Source organism: Solanum verrucosum, unplaced genomic scaffold (genome assembly GCF_900185275.1).
Source record: "Solanum verrucosum unplaced genomic scaffold, falcon-dt-bn FXZP01000202.1, whole genome shotgun sequence".
Lineage (NCBI taxonomy): Eukaryota > Viridiplantae > Streptophyta > Magnoliopsida > Solanales > Solanaceae > Solanum > Solanum verrucosum.
Window position 1 is genome coordinate 305,555 of NW_026020248.1, and position 23,871 is coordinate 329,425.

Consider the following 23,871-nt stretch of genomic DNA (forward strand, 5'->3'; position numbering starts at 1 on the left):
CCAAGAAAGGAAGCATTCTGATTACTAAGCCAGTAAATATTAAGGAGGAAGATCTCCTCAAGAGATGTTTTATAGGATATTGCACTGCAGGAAAGAAGGAGAAACCAACTCTGGCGGATATCAGGAGCTGGTCCTCAACAAACTGGAAAAAGGTCTTTGGAGTCAACATATATGAATTGAACAACGAAATGTTCCTTTTCGAATTCCCCAATAGATACATGGCGGAATTGATCATCCAAGGCCAATGGAGGTGGAAGAGTAGCATATTTCATCTAGATTGGTGGAGTCCAACAACAGGTTGCACTCCTAGCCCCTCAACTGTGCGTGAAACTTGGATTAGAGTAGTGGGGATTCCATTGCATTTGTGGTCTAGGAAGGTCTTCCAAGAAATTGGGGATATGTGTGGAGGTTGGATTGAGACAGAAGAAGAAACTGAGCTAAAAAACCACCTGAAGTGGGCAAGGATTCTGGTGAAAAACGAGAGAAACCTTCCGAAAGAGGTCTCTGTCGCTTGTGATGGAATTACATATTTTTTTCCAATTTGGGCAGAAAGCAAACCCAGATTCGAAATAAGGTCGGAAAGTGGAGGCATAGTTGCCGGGGAAGATGAGGTCTTTTGCCCAGGGAATAGATTTACCCAGAGGTCTGATGGGGTAAATATCTGCGACATAGTACCAAAATCCCATCCTTTTAGGGATTTTAGTACGTCGAAGCACGTGGGCTGTACTTCGACAGCTGGAAAGACAATGGGGAATGGAGCACATGAGAGGCATGTGAGTTTTTTAAATGAGAGGGCTGAACTGGGCCCATCAGGAAAGCCCAAGAAGAATAACAATTCTAAAATGCCCAATGGCCCTGATTTTGCAGCACACGTCATTTTTAATGATTTACAAGGGACAAAGATCGGCTACACAGAAACCCATAAATTGGCTGGTGACATAACAGCCTTGCACGTGTCCAATTCAGGCGAAGGAAAGCAGAACATGAACACAAAAGTCGTGACAGAGCTGCTGGAGGAAGAAATCAGGGGAGATTTGATGATAACGGGAGAGGAAGAACCTAACTCCATAGATAGGGGAGATGATAGAGAAATTACAAAATCAGGGGAGACTGGGCTAGCAATACAGAGCTCAAACACAGAAATAGTTAATTGGGAGGTGGAGGAACCTGTACCAAATATGGTGCAACAACAACAAAGGGCGCAAGATGTAGATAAAGCGAATTCAACATGGGTACAACAGAACTTGATAAAACTGGGGAAAATCTTTGGGATCGATTTCCAAGGGCATGAAGAGGAGGCAACAGAGTTACTGCTACAAATAGACAGTTGCAGACAAGCCAGGAGAATGGAGCAGGATACAGAAGTTAAGAAACTCAAGATCAAGGGTGCATAAGAACTTAAAAGTCTTGTAGCCTTTGATGTAAAATTTAAAAGTTCTGGAAGTAGGAATAAGGGGAGGAACACAATTTTCAACACATGATGATGTTTAAGCTAATATCATGGAATATTAGGGGATTAAACGATAGGGAGAAGAGAAGGGTTGTACATAGTTTGTTGTCTGGATGGAGAGCAGATATAGTTTGTCTCCAAGAAACAAAAATTGAAGGGGATATTTCAGAGATGGTAAAGCAGATTTGGGGAGGCAGGTGGATTAGATATGCCTGTCTAAAAGCAAGTGGAACAAGAGGAGGTATCTTATTGATGTGGGATGCGAGGGCATGGATGGGGGAGGTCTTGGAAATTGTTTCTTACACCATTACTTGTAAATTTGAATCACAAACCCAGAATTTTAGCTGCCATATATCTGGAGTGTATGCTCCTAACTGTTACAAGGAAAGGAGACTTGTATGGGAAGAATTGAGCTCAGTAAGGGGGTTGATGGAAGGACCCTGGGCAATGTGTGGGGACTTTAATGTATCTAGGTACATATCTGAGAAGAAGAACTGCAACAGAAGAACTAAGGGAATGAGAGAGTTTTCTGATTTCATAGAGGACATGGAATTAGTTGACATGCATTTAGAAGATGCTGCATACACATGGTTTAAGGGAGATCAACAAGAGGCAGCCTCCAGAATTGATAGAATCATGATTTCTAAAGAATGGGATGATACCTTCAACAATTTGAAACAGATTCCTCTTCAAAGGCTGGGCTCAGATCATATACCAATAGCGTTGATTACTGGTTGCTGGGAGAGGAATAAAAGCTACTTCAAGTTTGAAAATTGGTGGCTGCAGTCAGAAGGATTTGTGGATAGAGTTAGAGAGTGGTGGAGCTCCTTCCGTTACACAGGAAGACCTGATTATGTTTTGGCATGCAAACTTAAAGCACTGAAACTTAAGCTAAAGGAATGGAAACAAGAAGAGGGTGGAAATCTGGGCATTCAAAGAAGGAGATTGTTAGAGCAGTTAGCAGAATTAGATACAGAAAGGGTAAATAGAACTCTCACTGTGGAGGAAACGACAAAAAAGGCTGCAGTCTTACTTGAGTATGAAGAGCTAGTCAAGAAAGAGGAAGTTTCATGGAGACAGAAACTAGGAGTACTATGGTTGAAGGAGGGAGACAAGAACACCAAATTCTTCCACAAAATGGCAAATGCTCACAGGAGATATAACAATATAGATCAACTCATGATACAAGGAAAGGTTACTCAAGATAGAGGCAGAATTGAAGGGGAGATAATAGCATATTATAAGAACCTGTATAGAGAAACACATCAATGGAGACCTTCTTATAATAATGTTGAATGTCCAATGTTGACTGAAGAGGAAAAAATGTCCCTGCAAGGCATATTTGAGGACAATGAAGTTCTAAATTGCCTAAAGCTATGTGCAGCCGATAAGGCTCCTGGTCCAGATGGGTACACAATGGGTTTCTTCATCAAGTGTTGGGATGTACTGAAGAAAGACATCATGGACACATTTCAAAACTTTTATGAGCAAGAAGTCTTCGAGAAGAGTTTCAACGCTACCTTCATTGCACTCATTCCAAAGAAAAAAGGAGCCAATGAGTTAAGGGACTACAGACCAATTAGCCTCATAGGGAGCATTTACAAAATACTCTCCAAAGTTCTCACAGAAAGGTTGAAAGTTGTGATAGACAGACTGGTGGACTCACAGCAAATGGCTTTTATAAAAGGGAGACAAATTATGGATGCAGTGTTGATTGCTAATGAAGCTGTAGATTCCAGGATTAAGCAGAAGAAACCTGGCATTCTATGCAAGCTGGACATAGAAAAAGCATATGATCATGTGAATTGGAAGTACCTTCTGAAGATCTTAGAGATGATGGGATTTGGACAAAAATGTTTGAACTGGATCAGCTTCTGCATTTCTACATTTAGCTTCTCTGTTCTGATTAATGGGTCCCTTGCAGGTTTTTTCAAACTCAAAGAGGACTCAGGCAGGGTGATCCATTGTCCCCTTTCTTGTTCTTAATTACTATGGAGGGGCTGAATAATATGCTCAAGACAGCAAATATGAGAGGATGGGTAAAAGGTTTTGATGTGGCTAGAGAAAATACAGAAAGCTTGGAGGTGACACATCTTCAGTATGCAGATGATACACTGATTTTTTGTGGAGCTGAGGAAGACCAACTGAAATACTTAAGGGTGATCCTGGTGCTGTTTGAAGGGGTATCCAGGTTGCACATTAATTGGATTAAAAGTTCTATGTATACTATCAATGAGGTCAACAACATAGACTTGTTAGCTTCAATTCTAGGGGGTGAAGTAGGTACTCTATGTACAACATATTTGGGTATGCCATTGGGAGCAAAATCCAAGTCCTTAGAAATTTGGAATGGTGTGATAGAGAAGTGTGAGAAGAAGCTGGCCAGATGGAAAACTCAGTACTTGTCAAGAGGGGGCAGACTGACCCTCATTAACTCAGTCCTGGATGCTCTCCCAACTTACTTGCTGTCTCTATTCCCCATCCCACCAGGGATCACAAAAAGACTAGACAACATAAGAAGGAAGTTCTTGTGGCAAGGAAACAAAGAGAATAGAGGCTTTCATCTAGTTAAATGGAATGCAGTGACAACTGGAAAGAAGAATGGTGGTCTGGGAATAAAGAATATGGAGCTACATGGCAAAGCACTCTTAATGAAGTGGTTGTGCAAATACTCAAATGAAAACCAAACACTTTGGAGAAGAGTGATAGGTGCCAAATATGAGAATGAAGATAGTTGGATGACTAAGATTGTGACCACACCTTATGGGATTAGTTTATGGAGGTCCATAAGAGCATTATGGGAGAAAGTTAAACCCAAATTCAAGATGAAAGTGGGGAATGGGAACAAGATCAAATTCTGGAAGGATGAATGGCATGAGAAAGGTAACCTGGAAACTCTTTTCCCTGATATTTACAATCTGGCAATGTTCCAACAAAGAACTATTGCAGAACTATGGACACCACAAGGGTGGAATTTCATCTTCAGGAGAGAACCAAATGACTGGGAAGTGATGAGGTTGGCAGAATTCCTCAACTTGGTTGGAAACTTTACTGGACTTCAAGCATATGAGGATATGCTTTGGTGGAAAGGCAACAATAAAGGAGAGTTCAAAGTGCATTCAACTTACAGGCTGATGGATCAATCAAGCCAGTAGAGTCCCATCTGGCCCTGGAAACAAATATGGAAGTGTAGAATCCCACACAAAGTCTCATGCTTTATTTGGCTACTAGCTAAGGAAGTTGCCCTGACTCAGGATAATGTAATGAAAAGGGGGATAACCTTATGCTCTAGGTGTTTCCTATGTGGGGAAACCTTAGAAACGGTAAACCATCTATTTCTACACTGCAAATACACTCGGCAGCTTTGGAGGATTTTCTTGAGTCTTAAAGGCATATCCTGGACTATGCCTAGGAAAGTTACTGAGGCATTGTACAGCTGGGAGGAGACAGGTGCCCTTGCAAAAGACAGAACTAGATGGAGAATTATCCCTGCTTCAATATGGTGGGCAATCTGGAAAGAAAGGAATTCCAGATGTTTTGAAGGCATAGAAAATAGTGTGCAGGATGTTAAACTAAACTGCATTTTGTTGTTATGTTTTTGGTGTAATCAGTTATACTCAAATAACACTGCCTCTATAGTTGATGTTTTAGACTCAATATAGAAATAGAGTAGGAGTGTCTAGAGTGCATCTGTATATAAGGTTTGAGTACAACCCATGTACTTTTGTGATATAATACATCGTTACCATTTTCAAAAAAAATATATACCATATATTTGTCTTGCAGTTGTACTTTTGTTAGATTTCTTTTCCAATATTTGTTCATGGAGACGACAAAGTTGAGCCAGGGGTATTTCGGAAACAACCTCTCTACCACCAAGAGGTAGGGGTAAGTCTGCTTACACTCTACCCTCCCAGACCCTTTCTATGGGATTACACTGGGTATGTTGTTATTGGAGAAGACATAGTTATGCCATTAACTATCTTGTGCTTGGGGTCAATCTTAGATAGATGGAAAAACTAGTTTTCAAGAACATGTATTCATCATCACCTAAAAAAAAATAGTAATTGTCACCAGATATATGGGTCTTTCATGAAGATTATAGCTTGATGTTATTGTAATGATAAATCTTGTAGATTGATCGCCTTTTGGATTTGCTGGTTGAGGAGGCTGCTCAAGCTGAAAAATCTGGCCATCCTTTCCCTTTGACCATTGTATTTGTGGAACGGAAGGTATAATTTCTTGTACTCTGATTTTCCTTTTCTGAGTTTTCTGTTGCCCTATCTATGCTAATGTTGCCGTCCCAAGGATTCCCTGATAAAAAGTATAGAAGATCACTAAAGGAAAAAGCGAAGCACAATAGTTTAAATCACCTGCTACTTTTTAAGTGTAATTACCATCTTTAAGGTTTCTCATCCAATATTTATTCTGTGTATTTGACCATGTCTTGTTTTGGCTGCAAGGGAACAATAAGTGATCACACAAATGTTATTAGCCAACCGACCTTCTACCTGCAATGTGATCATGTTGACGTCTAGCATCACATCAATGAACCGTGTGAAAGATTAATGGTTTGTTGATAATGGAAAAGTTAATTGTCTGTTGACTAAGCTACATAGGCTTGAAAACCCAACTTCTAAGCTAGCGTTTGGCCATAGATTTCTAAATATTCTTGGCAAATATTATTTGGGTGAAAATTTGGGTGAAATTTCACCATGTGTTTGGCCATAGTATTTGGGAAATATATTTCACTTTTTTAGAAAAATATGATTTATACCCATAAGTTTTAAAATCTATCAAAACTAACCATAAGTTTGTATTACAAGTCAATTGAATCTTTGTTGCAACAATAACAAATAATGTCCATGACACTAGAGCAATGTGGTAGTTTGGAGTGAGTGCAACAAGCATCATTCCATAAATCGTTAAGTAGACAAAGCACATGACTTTGTTACCCTGAGCCTATTGTTCATCATTTTCATCAACAATCATATCATCATTTAATATTCACTGAATATTTCATCACTACTTTGATGTTCACGTGAAAAATTATGTAATACGACACAAACAACTACTATAGAGGATGTTTTTGTAAAGGATAAAAGTTTGGGGTAAAATTTCAATTTTCAAAAGATCCCAAATAATGAGATTTGGTCCAAATACTAGAAAAAACTAGTATTTGGGAATTTGGGATATTTGCCAAAAATATTTGCCAAATAATGGCAAATTGTATAGACAAACACTATTTGCCAAATTTTTTCCCAAATATTATTTGGGAAATCTATGGCCAAACGGGCCCTAAATGTGGTAGACCCTGATTGTGGATAGCCAACAACATGATAGTTTATTGCTGATGAGATTGTTTCATGGAACCTTAGTTGTCAAGATCATTTAATCTTGTCAGGACTTGTGAGTCCAATGACAAAAATTCCATAGTGGATTTGGAGTTCTCATAAAGGCTAGGATTGGAAGTCCTGTTATCATTCACATTGTTGGATTTGTCCCTGAGCTACAACTTGGGTTCAACACAACATCATCAAAATTAAGCAATGAATATGGGGCATTATTTGGTGCTCTAGAAAAAGAAGCAGAGGTTTGGTTCAAAAAACCTAGACCAATGGAGGGGGCTGGCAAAGGAACCAGCCAACAACAATAATTTGGTTCCAAAAGAAGTCATGAATTTAATTTTCGAGATGAAGTAAAAGGATGGAGAATCAAGAAGTGAATTAAGAAAAGGGAGGAGACCACCAATTAATTATCAATGATAATCAAGATCACATCTTGGAATGTGAGGGGTCTTCAATAGGAGGTCGGTAAAACAATTAGTCCAACAATGGGGAGCCAAACATTCATGTTCTTTTAGAAACCAAATTAGAAGGAGATGTCAAAAACTTGATAGGGGAGTTATGGGGGCCAACAAATGGGTGGGGAAAGCTAGGGGTAATACCATAATAGTGGAGGGATCCAAATAATGTGGGACAAGATAGAGTAGGTAGGGGAACTGATTGAAGTTAGCAGTCAAGTGATCCCCTGCAAATTCATAGGCATAAATCATGAATTGACATGGCTTAGGGGAGTTGTGGGCCAACAAATGGGTGGGGGAGGCTAGGGGTAGTAGTGGAGGGATCCTAAGAATGTGGGGCAAGACAGAGTGGGTGGGGGAACTGATTGAAGTTAGCAGTCAAGTGATCCCCTGCAAATTCATAGGCATAAATCAGGAGTTGACATGGTTTCTCAGTGCTGTCTATGCAGACTAGAACATGGTTATCAAAAGAGAGATCTGGGGTGAATTAGCAACTAGCAGAGTCAATTATGAGGTGCCTAGGGTGGTATGTGGTGATTTCAATGTCACAAGGCTTGTGTCCAAAAGGGCAAATTGTAGCAGAATCTCAGGAGCAATGGATTAGTTCTCTTAGTGCACAAATGACTAAGAACTAGTTGACCATCCTTCATTTGGAGGGTTCTCACTTGGAGGAGGGGAGAAAGCCACATGAGTGCATCCAAATAGACAAGTTCTTGCACTCGACTGAATGGGGGGACACATTTTCATAGGATAAACAAACTTTGCTTCCAAGGTTGGGTTTTGACCACAACCCAGTCTTCCTAACATATGGGGATTGGGACTTCAAAAAGACTTCAAATTTGCAAATTGGTGGCTAGAGGTAGAGGGGTTTAAGGACAAGGTGAAGGAATGGTGAAATTCATTCCCAAATACAGGAAGACCTGCCTACATCCTAGCTAACAGACTCAAGCTTCTAAAAAAGAAGCTAATAAAGTGGAGCAGGAATAACAAGGTGAATTGGAAATTGAGGAAAAAGGAAATTCTATGCAGATTAGCTCTAGGGAAACTATTCAAGAACAAAGAATTCTATCGGATCAAGAACTAGTACAGAAAACCCAACTAGCTATAGATTATAGAGTTTGAAGAGGTTGCTAAGAGGGAGGATTATGGGCATTATGCAATATTTGAAAGGAGCATGAATGCTACTTATGTAAATCTCATCTTTTAAACAGCAGGCACAATTGAACTGAGAGATTTCAGGCCAATTAGCTTGATAGTTGGAATCTACAAGATAAGGCTAAGATACTGACGGAAAGGATGAAGATGGTGATTGACAGCTTGGTAAAACAAAGACCCAATAACATTTGTCAAGGGGAGGTAGATAATGGTTGACAAATGGAGATAAAAATATCAAATACTTCCACAAAATGGCCAATACCCTCAAGAGATACAATTTTATCAACACTCCAAAAATGGCAGGACTCAACACCACTAGTTCAGATGCTATTTAGAGTGTTGTACAGAGCTTTTTTCAGACTTCGTATAAGAAAATTGTAGAGTGGAAACCTGAGCTCACTATCCATGATGCAACAGTTATCACCCCAAAAGATTAGACATGGTTGCAAAGGAATTTTGATGAAGGGGAGAATATGGAGAGCTTCAAGTCACGTGCCATTGACAAGGCCCTTGAGCCTCATGGTTTCCCTAGAAACTTCTACCCAACCTTTTGGGACTTGGTCAATGGGGAGATTATGGGCACTATGCAATATTTCTATGATCATCAGGTATTTGAAAGGAGCATGAATGCTTACTTATGTAGCTCTCATCCCTTAAAAGCCAGGAGCAATTGACTTGAGAGATTTCAGGCAATTAGCTTGATATATGGAATGTACAAAATAATGGCTAAAATCTTGGCAGAAAGGATGAAGATGGTGATAGATAGCTTGGTAAACAAACACCCAATGACATTTGGCAAGGGGAGGTAGATAATGGATGCAACTCTCATAGCAAGTGAATGTGTAGACACAAGAACTAGAAGTGAAGTGTTAACTGATGGACTAATGTGTAAGCTTGACATTGAGAAAACTTTTGATCTTGTTAACTGTGACTATCATCTGAACATCCTCAACAAATGGGATTTGGAGATAGATGGTTAAAGTGGATCAACCTTTGTACTAAATTTGTCATAATGGAAAACCTGTTGGTTTTTTCCCTTCTAAAAGGGGCCTCGGCCCTCAGGCAAGGTGACCCCTTAGTTCCTTTTCTATTCATTCTTGCAATGGAAGGCCTCAGTAGTATGGCGAATACAACACTCCAAAATATTGGCTAAGGGGTTTCAAGTTAGCTGATAGAGGAGTGGGTGAGCTGAAGATTTGTGAAGATAAAATGGAACATAATGGATACATCGGAGTTATGCTAGTCGTTTTTGAAGTTGTTTCGAGTTTGAAGGTAAACTGGAGGAAAAAATCCTATTCCCCATTAAATAGGTTAACAATATTCAGGCATTGTGGCATTCTAGGGTGTGGAGTGGACAAATTACCTACTGTTTATTTAGGTATGCCCACAGGTAGGAGACGTAAATATGTGGAGATCTGGGACTATTATAGAGAAGGCAATGAAGAGCTTATCCCCATGGAAAACTCAGTACTTATCTGTCACGACCCGAGCCTACACCTTGGACGTTGCCGGCACTCGAGAACCATTGTTGGTCCCCAAGCGAACCCTTATCCTGGCTGACTACAAGCGGAAGACTAATTCAAACATACATAAGCATCAAATTGAAAGTAACGTTTAAAAACAGTTTACTCAATCTCAAAACTTCACTGAATATACCGAGTATGAAAATAAGTTTTAAATAAAACATGTGAAACTGAAAGGCTCTCCAAAATTGTCTATTTATGAAGCCTCTACTATCTATCTCCAAAACTGAAAGACCTAGAAAATCTGTGGAGCACACTAAATAAGGAGGTGGAGATGGAGAAATAACTTATTGAAGCTTCATTGGTGTGGCCGGAAATTGGATGTTTATCGGCCACTGCTTATCTCAAATGGGTGTAGATAAAGGGCTTTGGGGTTACCTCTCCCTCTCTGGTCTCATGAAATGTTTATGGAGTTTGGGTCAGATGTGGAGGTTGGATTGAAACAAATGGGCTCAACTGAAAGTGAAGGGTCATTTTGATTCAATTCTTAGAAGTATTGAGTTGGAAAAAAATGGGTTTGTCTTCACGATCCCGATTTGGTGTGAAGCATTGATATTGTGGAGTTGTCTCTGTTGTACTGTGTGTAAGGGAGATACAACCAAGGTCTATGGCAGAGGCACACCCAGCATATGGTGCCTTTAAAAGTGCTGGGCAAGCACGCTCTGGGCCACGGAATTGGAATCTTTAGAAGCTTATCTGGAAGGTTATTTTAAAGTTGCATGCTTTTGTTGGCTAGTGGTTAAAGAGGCTGTTCTAACACATGATTGCTTGATGAGGAGAGGTATGTGCTTTCTATGTAGTAAGGAGATTGAAACAAACAATCACCTCTTTTTACACTGCAAGCTGACCTGCAAGCTGTGACTTCTATTCATGAGTATGAAGGGTTTAATATGGACAGCACCTAGGGAAACTGCAGAAATGATAGCATTCTGGAATGATCCAGGTGTTTTACTAAAGAAAAGAGTTGGTGGAGCCTCATCCCAGCTTGTATCCGGTAGACAATATGTAAGGAAAGAAACTTTAATATTTTGATTATAGAGCTAATTCTGAACAGAAGATGAAAGATGAATTGTATATTTTTTTATTCACTTTTGGTGAAAAAAATCCCTGGTAGAGGAGGTAGAGTCTATAGTTGACATCATTGGATCCTTATAACTTGCACTAGACTAGGTTTTTGCTGTTTCTTGGGGTCTTGTAACTCTGTTTTATCTCTTACAGTCTTTGTGCGAAGGATTATTTATTTATTAAGTTGTTACCTTCTCAAAAAATAAATAGTTGCACTGACAATTATGTTGAAACCAACTGTCCGTCAAAACCAAAAAATATTATGAACTTATCCAGGTTCATAATGAAAGGTTAGTATGACCCTTCCCATGTTCAATTTTCAAATTTCATCGTCAAAAAATTTTAAGCCTGCAGATTAGCCAGAAGAGCACTTGCATACTCCGAGGCCTTTGCCAATTCAATACAGGCCACAAACTTATAATCACTTTAATTATAGGGACGCACAGTACAATTTCCTATATCTCAGATCGAGATCCCATTCATGGTTTTATTAAATATGACAACATCACAGCAACAATGCCTAGATGGATTTATGATTGTTGGGAAGGCTAAAGAGGTAATGAAAAGGTCTTATCCCCTTCCTACCAGATAGCCTTCTCCAAGTTTCTTTGAGAAAAGAAAGCAGTCAATTACGAGCTCATATTAAATATTGCAAGTTTCTAACCAATGAGTTTCATATGAGCTAGAAAATTTTGCAATAACTGTTATTTGTAAGAAAGAGCAGATCTCACTTGGCAATTCTAGCTTTCTTAAAATATTCTTGGAAACCTTTCATGTGTTCAAGCTCTCTCCCATTTACTAATTTTCTTGGGTAAAAGTGCTCTCCATATTCAAAGTAAGTTGTGAAGTTCTTTTATTTATGGCTGTTTTCATTTTCAGTTAATATTTTTCTACACCACATTTTTTTAGTATCAAGATTTAAAATGAGAAAATACATAAGTACCCCATTAAACCAAGACCTGTTTTTTAAAAAGACACTTGAACTTTGCGGGGGTCCTATTACCCCCTTAAACAATTTTAAAGTGTTATAAATATCCCACTTTTCAGCCACCCTCAATTGCAAAAAGGAAGTGCAATCACGCACCAATTATTATCTGCCACGTGTTATGTTTTAATTTTTAATCTTTATTTTCATTTTTGTTTTTTCTTATTTTATTAGCTTCATTTTTTTCTTTTTTTTTCTCTTTCTACTTCTTTCTTCATCACTCTTCTTCTTCGCTTGCAACCCTCCATATAGCCACCATCACTACAAGTCCTCGACTTGGCCACCATCGCCGCCAATTCTACGGAGTAGCCTTCATCACGCCATTATTATAATCTCATCTCCACCATTAATATCATCAAATCATTATTAAATCAAAATAAAATTACTAATAAATTATACATTGAAAATTAATAATCACCTTCAATCTACCATCTTCTTTTCAATATTAAAACAATTATTCAGCGGAACTCCATTACGATGGAGGTAATGAAATACTATAATGCTCTCGAATCGATGAAATTTGTTTATTTAGATGCTAAAGAACTATATAATAATTTATTTTATTTTATTTTAAAAAAATAATATTATCAAAGGAGGTTCACAATTATTATTATTTTTGAAAAAAGAAGGGATAAAAAAGAAAAGGGAACAAAGAGAAGCAAGAAGACGAGGAAAAAAAAAGAGTAAAGTAAATGGGTCTTCTAAGTTGAAGAAGATAGAGAAGAGGTAGTGGGTTCTTTTGAGTTTTGGGGAAGAAGATAGCAAAAAAAAAAAAAAGAATGGAGAAAGTACAATAAAATAAATAAAATAAAAGAAAAAAATAACATTTCTAATTAAATAAATACTTAAATAAATATATATTTACATTTTTGGCTCAGCTCACTCGCTATCAAAGAGTGAACTACACTCTACATGCCACATAGGCACGTAATGGGACAATAAATTCACTCTACATAGGAAGAGGGGGGTAATAGGACCCCTGCAAAGTTCAAGTGTCTTTTTAAAAAACAGGTCTTAGTTTAATGGGGTAATTATGTATTTTCTCATTTAAAATCAATATTAGTAGTTTTTATATGATCCAAGATCCTATCCCCAATGGTATACCCATTGGTGAAAGTGTACTATACCTTGATGCCTACGCTAAAGCATTAGTTAAGCAAGGCAGAATGCACAGCCAGGGCTTATGCAAGCTTTCTGTCCCAGTAGTTTAGTTGAATGCTTGCTGCATTTAAATGAAATGGACAAGTGGTGTTAACTATTAAGTAGCATACATGTGAAAGTGCACAAGGGCATTAAAGAGTTTATTTTTCAGTAGCAAAAACCATAAAGTTCATTTTGGTGGCTAACTTAGGGGCTGTTCTATGTGGGGTTCTTGAAGAAGATACAGAAGACACTTGTACCTTTCCAGTCAGCTCCTAGTTAAACTAATTTTTCAGTGTAAAGGATGTCACCATCACTTTTGTCCTACCTTTGTCTGTCACTAATCTGATTTGCTTCATCCTCCGTCCATCTTATTCAGTTAGGCAAAGACATGCTCATTAGCGAAGCCCATTGTACACATTTGAGAAACTCCTTAGGATTAGTACAACTACTATTCTTTTTTTCTTGGATCAGTTATTACAACCACTATGTTTGTGCCACTTGATTGTTGTGAATGAGGCGGCTGATCTCAGTAGCACAGGTTTGAGATCCTAGAGGGGAGAGTAAGACTAAGGATTCCTTTGATCTGATAATTTTCTTCCCTGTTAGAACTGATGAGTGATTACTATCCAGTCCCTTCTATATGCTTTTGTGAATGGCTAGGGCTTTTTCAGCATGTACATCCTTATGGCCATGTTCCTGATAAGGGCTTTTAGTTGGTTCTTGCATGACTGTTGTATAATTTTGATTTATCTTCTTGAAGACCTTCAGTCTCTTTTTTTTAAAAAAAATGTATAAGTGCATGCTTTTAACAATGGCACTATGCACCATCATCGTGTAGACAAAATGTGATGAAGTAGCAGAAGCTTTAACACAGCAGGGTTTGCTTGCAACTGCACTTCATGGTGGTCGAAGCCAAAATGAAAGAGAGGCTGCCCTTCGTGATTTTAGACATGGACCTATCAATATCTTGGTATGTTTAAAACATCTACTGCTGTAATATTTCATGATATTTTCGCTTGTTGAATACAGATTACTTATGAATTTCCTTATCCCTGATTTATGTCAGGCAATAGGAGTAATAATATCCCCAAGCAACATCAGTTGGTAGTGCTTGAGGGTGTAAAACTTTTTTGTTTTCCTTTAGGATGAAGTATGATTTCTTGAAATCAAGTACTCTCTCTGAGAAAAAAAGTGGTCTCTTCTGTCTTTTCAACCTTTCTTTTCTCCTTTTGCAATCTGTCAGCATTATTTCCAGATTGGAATAGAATACAAGTGTCCGCTTCACCCTTTTTGATGCAAAGAGATGATCTAGGTTCTTATATATTTGCTTCTAAATTGTAGGAAGAGGAAATGTTTTGCGGGTGTTTGGATCTCCTCTTCTATATCCTGTTCTTTACACCAAATTCCTAGAGTAATAATTACTTTCCATTTGATCTTGTGTATTATACACTCCTTTCCTTCAAATATTCTTTGATTCCTTTCCTTACATATAATCCACCATATACATGTTGGAACTGTTCTCTGCCATCTTTTCTAGCTCTTATAGCCTCCCCTTTTGATCCAACATCTTAGGAGGTCAGAAGTGTATTTTGGCATAGTCTAGTATTCATTGGCTATGCTAGTAAGCAGAGCCCACACCTGTGCAGTAACCTTACAGTGCATGAATTGGTTCTTGTTAGTCTCTCGAGCCCCTTTACAAAGGAGGTATTTAGATGCTATGTTGATGCCCCTCTACTGAATGAGTAAGACAACTCTTCCTAGCAACAAGTCAAGTGAAGCACTTCACCTTGGTAGCGACCACACTTCTCCACATTGTTCCAAAGTCCTGTGGATCTTCCTGTACCTCCTCTAAGTCTATAATCAGTTCACAGAAAATATCCCATATTGTGATGTCTCCATGCTATTCTGTCTTGGTCTAGATTAGTACCATGGAATCCACCAATCAAGCTCAAGAGCTCCACCAATATCAGGATTTGTGCATATTGAGAGAAGACCAGGGAACAGGTCCCTTGACATCTCATTGCCACACCAATCATCTGTCCAGAACTTAGTTTCATCTCCTTTGCCCACAATAATCTTTGAGCTGCTATTGAGAGCCAACCACAAGTTCCTGATGGTCCTCCACACCCCAATACCTTAAGGGGTCGTTTGGTGATATGGATAAGAGAAAGTTATCCTGGGATAAAAATTTAGTGTCTCTTAATCCGTTGTTTGGTGGACAGGATGGGATAACTTATCCCAGGATTAACAAATAGTACTGGGATAAGTTATCCCTCCCTGAGGGTGGAATAATTACCCCTTAAACTCTCTTTTATACACCACTTATACATTCATGTATATTAATATAATTTTAAACAACTATAATAACATTCACAACCTTACTTAATCGTTGTTTTTATCATAATATATTTTTCTATTAAAAAATTACATTTTATAAATACAAATTTTATTTATGAATATATTATAAGTTGATTTTTTTGCCTAATTTTATATTTATTTATATTTTGATTTCTCTTAAAATATTCACTCCACTACTAAATTACATATTTTGAATTACATAGTTTATTACTCACTCAAAAATTATATTCTATGTATCCATTAAAATGTAGATAACTTTAATAATAAAATTTCTTTTACTTTGATAAACTTAAAATGAAAGTTTTATTTTTAAGCTAAATAAGATCGAAAGTTTTATTTTTAAGCTAAATAAGATCGAAAGTTTTATTTTTAAGCTAAATAAGATCGAAAGTTTTATTTTTAAGCTAAATAAGATGAAAGTTTAATTTTTAGGCTAAATAAGATGAAACTCTAATTTTAAGCTAAATAAGATGAAAGTTTTATTTTTAAGCTAAAATAAGATGAAAATTTTATTTTTAAGTTAAATAAGATGGAAGTTTTATTTTAAAGTTAAATAAGATGAAAGTTTAACTTTAAAAACACACGGCACAATCATGGAAAATGCACATATAAAAATATTTAAGCTAAATAACATGAAAGTTTGATTTTTGAGAATGAATAACTAAAGTTTGCAAAGAAAATGTAAAAAAAAAAAAAAAACTAAATAAGGTGGAGGGTATTTTTGTAAACAAACAACTTATTATTAAAAATTATGCAATGGATATAAGTTTGACTATGACAAACCAAACAAGCAATAAAAACTACTCCCAGCAAATCCCAGTATAACTAATCCCAGCATAACTTATTCCAACATAACTAATCCCAGGATAACTTGTATTCAAACCAAACGAACCCTAAGTGTCAATGACTTCACTAGTACCCCAGTGATCCAGTTGCCCATATTTGTGATGTATTAACTCTTTCCTTAGAACCTGCTCCTTGACATACCCCCACAACCATTTTGAAAGTAGGCTCTTGTTATGAGCTTTAAGTTCCTCACTCCCAGTCCCCCATTTTCCCTACTTTGTTGTACTATAGGCCATTTGACCAAGTTGAAGCCCTTTTCTATCTTATTTCCTTGCCAAAGGAAATTTCTTGTTAGAGCATCCAGAGACTTGAAAACCTTACTAGGAATAGGGAAAAGGGACATCACATATGTCGGTAGAGAATCCACTACTGAGTCGATTAGTGTAACTCTTCCTCCTAGAGATAATTATTGGGACTTCTATATAGCCAATTTCTTCTCAGATTTCTCAATTATGCCATCCCAATTTTTTTCTGCTTTGTGCTTGGAACCCAAAAGCATGCCTAGGTAGACTGTAGGCAACTCTTCTTTCTTGCACTTCAAAATATTTGCGAGAGTCACAATCTGCTTCACCTCCTTTGTTGGAAAAATACTACTCTTTCTTCATTTAAGTTTGAGTCCTAAGCAAAGCTTCAAAAATCACCAAGATCACTCTTAAGTAGCAAATTTGTTCCCACTCTGCTTTATAAAATACCACTGTGTCATCTGAGAAATTTGTGCTTCCTTTAAAAAATTAAATTACTGCGAATCGTCTTTATCCAACACTTCAATGTGTCCGTCCAAAACTGTCCTTGGGTCATATACAAGCGTGGACAGTTTTCTGCGATGTGAACTTGGTTCTTCATGAACCTACAACATCGGGTTTTGGCGACCCATGTTCTGCTGACCCTAACTAAGAACATTTTTTTATCAATATAGATACGACTATAAAGAAGAATGATTTTTTCTGTACCCCCAGTACAACTTGCATGCAGATTGCAGAGTCTCATAAAAGGAAAATTTCATGTCAAATTTGAATTGATCTCAATGGATTAGTCGTTACAGTAATAGGTAGGGATGGAAGGGTTTGATCATTTTTCACCCAAAACAAAGGTGCTACCAAACTGCGCTAAATCCCTTTCAATTCGGTGTCGAAAAACAATGAAATGAATTTGATTCGATTATTCTTTGGCGCCTTTTGAACTTCCATCTATCTGTACAATTAACTTCTTACGATGGATTGGCAGGTTGCTACTGATGTTGCGTCTAGGGGATTGGATGTCACAGGAGTTGCACATGTAATTAACCTAGATCTTCCAAAGGTATTGCAGACTGCAAGAATAATAAGTTACATTTAGAGCTACTCTTTATGGAAAAACACTATTAACTTTGCTAAAGTTGTAGGTACACATTTGGATTAGTTACTCCTACCCATATTAGAATTGTACCCCTACCTGAGTCAATGTAACATAGATTTAGAAGCTTCACATGCATAGAAGAGCTTTCAAATTTTGGTATTTTAGTTCTCTTCACAATGTTATTCTAGTAACCCTGGCATATTTTGTTAGTCGTCTTTAGTTCTCCCCCTGGCAATTCTTCAGTTATCCATTTAATACAGGTCTAAAAATTCAATTTGTTATCTTGGATATAAACAAGAGCTCATGCTCTGATGACTCTCTGAATCCTCCTAATTATTGGACTTTTAACCAGTTACCAGTGTGTGGAACTGTGTAAAGTTTGATGCAACTTTTCCTTTGTTAATTTAGACCATGGAAGATTATGTACACCGGATTGGAAGGACTGGTCGTGCAGGGTCAACGGGCCGAGCTACTTCATTCTATACTGATCGCGATATGGTCTTTCCTTTTGCTATACTCATTTTCTCTCTTGTTCATATTTGTTGATGTTCATGTTTTGACTTGTGCTTTCTTGCTTTGTTTAATTTCACAGTATCTTGTGGCTCAAATAAGAAGAGCAATAGCTGATATTGGTTCTGGCAATGATGTGACCATTGCTATGGGAAAGGTATGCCTCGTTGGTTCTATCTCATTCTTGTGTTTGTTCCCTATGCACTCCTATTTCCTCTCACTATGTATATCAAAGTGTTTCTGTCCTACATTTATTTTATTTTGAGGAGTTGTGTTATTTTCACATTATTAGACTGCAAGAAGAAAGGAGAGAGAAGCTGCAGCTGCGGAAAAAGAAGCATGGAGTGAATTGTCTAAGCTCTCTTTAGTAGGGTCCACGGTAAATGTGGAGGATAAGTATAGGCACATGATTGCCCCATCAATGATCAAAAAGGAGGGAGCCGCAGATGACGCTTGGGATGACTGATGTTTGTTGTCCATATCTTATGTGCCTCTACTCCGATAGTTGTAGCAGTGGCAATGCCGTGATGCTCCAATGTGTGTGTACATTTGTAGTGCAAAAACATCTTTAACATGCAAGAATAGAAATCAGCAACATAAGGAGCTGCTAGCCCTTGAAACCCTTTCTGTGTGTAGTATTTGGTGTTTCACACGTGCTTTGGTTCTTATCCATGAAGGGAACATTGAGCACAGTTTTGCAGGCCGAGTAGGAAATGTGCTAAAAATGACTTGTCAAGTCTCAATTCCATTTGTCTGGATTTTGGTTATTGGTTTTTGATATTACCTTTTACAGTGTTTTATTCTGCAGAAGGCTGTAGTAGTCACACTTGTATTGGGATATTCTTGAGCATTTACACCAACTGCTTTCTGCATTCACTGACGCTTGACAAAAGAACATTAGAAAAAAAGTAGTGAAGAATCATGAAAAATGAACTAACAAATGTGATGATAGTTGACAAAATCCATGGCTGTTATGGAAAGAAGATTGGGTAATTTAGCAAATTTATTAGTTTTGTAAATATGTTGCTGCAATGCACGAGCAAATGGATGATGCACGACTTGTGTCATTTAATTGTAGGAAAATTGCGTTTAAATTGATGGTCAAATATAAAGTAGAGTTATTTATATCAAAGCTCAAAGGTGAAGTTGTGTTGTACGGCAGTCGGTGGTTACAAATAATGTGTTTTATATGTAAAAACTAAGCCATTGTTATTCCTTGAATTGGCTTTTAGTTTAAAGAGCTAGTAATCACAAAGTGCATAGGGCATTTCCTGCCTTACCCTCTGTTTTATTTTCTAAATATACTATATGATTTTTGCCCGTGCTAAGCACGGGCCCAATATTTTTAATTCTGATGTTATTTCAGTTGTGCTTGATCTACCAGAAATATGCCTGAAATCCAAAATAGCAATAAATACTTTTCATTAACCTAATTTTAGAAACATAACACTCCATCAGTAACAAATCATATTCCTAACCTACATACATAATAATAATAATAATAATAATAATAAAACAATCCACACAATAAGAAACAATTAAGGTGCATTGTCGTTTCTCTTAAGTTTCAACGATCAATTCAATATTAAGTTGGTCAGATTCAGAATCTGTTGATAAAGAACTCAATATGGAAATTTACAATGTGTTTACAAGTGTTTCCTTTTCGTTTTTTAAAGAAAAAATTAGCATTTTATCATCAAACACCCTACTCAAAAATCAGAACATGGCAATAGGTGTCGAATTTAGTTAATTCATTCAAAGTACAAAAGATAAGGGCGCCTAACTATAGCTCGTGAGCAAAAAATGTACAGGAGACTCGCATCCATTTTAAAATCATGAAAGAAGCGATCTGATTTAAGAGTTGTTATCCCCCTAGATGTTCATAAAACATTCCCTTTAAGAGTCACCATCAAGAGACTTGTGCTAGCTCCTTCCAAATTGTTGCACTATAAGGTGTTATCAGTAATACGAAAGCTTGAGACAAGCAACTCGGAGGTTGTTGGGACCATTATTGTAAGTTACACTTTCATCTAAATTCATCTCGCACAATACTTTCCATCTCAGTAGCCAATGTTTGCAATTCCACAAACCAAATCTTTTGAGGAGGAGTTTTGAAGTACCTTTAAAGATCCAAAAAATAATAATTCAATCAACTAAAAATAAAAAATAAGCGGAGTGCAAAAATGGATATTAGAGAGTTATAAAGTAAAAAGAGATTTGTTTTCTCTATTGCACATACATTTTGCAGGAGAAAATTCAATGAATAGACCCTCGTACTAAAGTTGATGACAAATTGACAACATTTTTTACTTGAAAATAAACAATCAGTAAAAGAATTTGATATTTACAATGACCTTTTCAAACCATACAAGCCTACAAGGTGTGGGACATAAGAAAAGCTGAAGAATAGGATGACAATTTTTTTACCTGGATGTAGCTTGAAGATACACTCCTCTTTACATGGAGCATCTCGCGGAAGATATCCTTGTTACCATGCTGCTCCTCTAACTCATGTCACATGTTCCATAAATCAGGGTCAAATCTAGGGTCTGTGAATTGAGATGAGTGATTGTATAGTGCACGGGCTTGATCAATATCTTCTAGCCACTTCTCAAGTTCAGCATACTTTAAGCACATAACTTTTGAGTCCTTGTCTGGAAGCCCAGACTCAATTACATGTTAATATATCTTATGCGTTCTTGGAACACTAAATATCTCAGCATAGAGTTGAGTGGTAGTTGCAAATGCCACACCAAATGAAAAAATAAGTACATCAGATTGTATTGATACCAACATATATATTCAATTTCAAAAAGTAATAACTCGAGTTGTAGAAATATAATATTAGTTAGCAATAGAATTTACCTGCCGACATATTAAATCCTCTTATCTATATAGTTGCTTATATGTGAATCTTGCAGTAATGTTTGGGTCATGTTGCTTGAAATCTCCCAAAATATTGCCACTCTCATGTTTGATTCTCCAAAATGTATTATTTTTTAAGTATCCACGATAATTTTTAAAAGTCTCAGTAATATAGATTTCAAGATATCTCAATTTCAGTCAATCGATTACAACTTCAAGTTTTAGAAATAGCATATCCAACACAACATGATAAAACTATGCAAATGCTACTACATCCATCTATGTAACTTCAACTGCATGAAATTCACCATGAAACTACTTCTTTTACCTACTTATCATGTGTATGCCTTAGAAAATTCGTTCTTATTTAATTTTTTCATTATGCAGTCATATCTCTTGGACCAGCTTCTACTATCTTTACACTTGGATAGATCTAGGAAGCTACACAAAATTAGCATAAATTTGAGCAATTTAATGAAGTACATTAAGTCCATCATCCACAAGTTAGATCATTATTTTTTTTAACTACAAGTAGAAGAAGCAGCATATCTACATCACCAATATCGATAAATACCAACAAATAACAGAAGAATGTGTTTCTAACATTCTTAATACGTTCATGGATGCTAATAGAAGATAGTAGGCCCGTCATGGAATTAGTTGCGGTGTGCACAAGATGACTGGAACACCATAGTAATCAAAAGAAAATACCCTAACGTCAGCTCCAAGCCTCCCACCACACTTCTATTCCAAAAATTACAAGTTTTGCTGGTGCATCTAAAATATACAGAGATAAGGATAGAAGTTATCCTAAAAATAGCAATGGTTTCTTCACATGGATATTGAGTGGAAGACATCATATTCTACAAAAAAAAATGTCTTTTAATTTGTTTTGTTGACATTCTATAGCAATTTTTTAATAAAATAAAATTAACAGTGTAACAGTAACTACAAAGAAATAAATTTCTACTTTTATCATCAGATAATATTTTTGGAGATAAAGAATCTTTAAAAAATATTTATAGTTGAAGCTTGTTTCCAAAATGGAACAAATAATGTGAAGTGATTAATAAGTCTAGACCAACATCTTCAAAAAAAACAAATAATTATCACAACAATCAAAATATAGTTTTGATCACTTAACATGTCATGTTTAATATTGAGGAAAAACAATTCATATCAATAAGGATGCAAAAAAATTACACCACTTAGACGTGTTAGTATCTTTAGATCGAGTAAATCATGATCTAATTAAGTTTCTCATATCAACAAATGTTTCTTTATTAAACTTCTTCTAAGGTTACATTTTAAGCATACACCAAATTTTATTTTTCTCTATACAAATAAAGAAGGTACTCATACTATAATTCTGATGATAAAATGATATAATAGCAAAAAAGGGGACATCGAAGAGTAGTACTTACTTTTGTAATTGTCTCTTTTCACAACAAACCAAAATAAAAAAGCAGAACAAAGTATAAGCAACTTATCTGCAGTCAATTTTGTATAACCCAGAAGAAGAGAAAACTTACTATTTTTAAGCCAATACCATTGTGAGACCACAAAACTACTAAATCATGTTGAGAGGCATATGAAATGTAAAACCAGTTAAAAAGATCCTTGAGATGTAGGCAACATATCATCTGAAAAAGATTTTTCTAAAACAATAGGGAGAGAATTTAGAAAGACAACCCTATTTTCTTGTTATACATGAATGCTTTCAAAGTACCCTTTTTAAGACAATCCTTTGTTCAAACTTGCACAAAGGGTAGTGATTTTAACTATTAAGAGAAAGTTTTAATGATCTCAAAGTAACTCAAAAATACAAGCATTTGTGGATTCAATGCAAATGTTAATTTTTCTCCCTTCATCAAACAAATAAAAATGATTGAAGTTTTTCTATTTCGAATCGTCTTGGATTTAATTCATGTTACTTTGGCTGGATTATTGTAACTGCATATTTCTAGAAAAAAAGATCAAAAGTAAATAGAAAGATGATATTTAAGCAAAAGTTCGAATTAGAAGGTAAAAGGTGGATAAAGCCTCCAAAGGCCATTGGAAAAACAATATATAAGTTATTAATGATTCAATATCTATTTCTTGTTCTTCTAAAGCTTTACTTTTATAAACCAGATCACCCATTTTTAATCGCTATTAAGATTTAAGAGATAAGAGAAATAATTAACATTATGTTTTAATTGATGTTTAAAAAATAGCAACACAGAAATTCAATAAAACAGAGCAGATAGTAGAGGATACCAAAATACAGCAAAAAATAGAGGAAAACAATAAAACATAATAAAAGGAAGTAGAAGAAGAAAGAAAAGAAAAATCAGAGACCGAAGTAGTGCAGACAATAGAGAGCTCTAGAGAAGGAAAAAGGAAAAAAAAATATAGCAGGCCTGAATATCGATGGAGAAGCAGGACAAGAACGAAGATGAAGATAGAAAAGATGCTTACCTGAATGTCGATTATCGTAGAAGATGTGAAATCCATAAATCTTTTGAAATGTTAAAAATACAAAGGAGTGCTTCTGCCATAGAAGCACATTTCTCTAAGGTGCTTCGCTTCAACACCTTGCAACATTGTCATATCACTTCGCAACACTTCACCTCTTCAAGTGACAAAGCAATCACTTTTCTGGACGCCACTTCTTAGCACAACAAAAGCTTTACAAAAACAACAAATGAGGTAAGAAAGTGAAATCATTAGATATTTAGACAAATGTTTATGCGAACTCATAAAATTGCTGCAAAAATGGTTGGTGCTCTTGCTAGTTCTGATAATAGAACAGATGTATTCTTAATACCTTATGTTTTCTCCCAAAATTTGG

The 23,871-nt window shown here is 36.4% G+C and overlaps 1 protein-coding gene across 2 annotated transcripts in view; it reads left to right on the top strand.

Moving 5' to 3' along the window:
• Positions 1 to 19,041, top strand: part of LOC125833055 (ATP-dependent RNA helicase DBP2-like) — a 28,388-nt gene extending 9,347 nt beyond the window's left edge. Inside the window, exons 9-15 of one of the 2 annotated variants that reach the window (XR_007443285.1) lie at positions 5,587 to 5,682; positions 13,963 to 14,094; positions 17,553 to 17,627; positions 18,072 to 18,161; positions 18,256 to 18,330; positions 18,466 to 18,879; positions 18,982 to 19,041. Coding sequence is in view for 1 of the 2 variants with exons in the window: in XM_049512211.1 (XP_049368168.1) it covers positions 5,587 to 5,682; positions 13,963 to 14,094; positions 17,553 to 17,627; positions 18,072 to 18,161; positions 18,256 to 18,330; positions 18,466 to 18,639 (642 nt within the window). In the remaining variant the exon portion in view is untranslated. Of the gene's footprint in view, positions 1 to 5,586; positions 5,683 to 13,962; positions 14,095 to 17,552; positions 17,628 to 18,071; positions 18,162 to 18,255; positions 18,331 to 18,465 lie in introns of both variants that reach the window. The other variant, XM_049512211.1, reaches the window with a different exon arrangement.
• Positions 19,042 to 23,871: the final 4,830 nt, after the last annotated feature.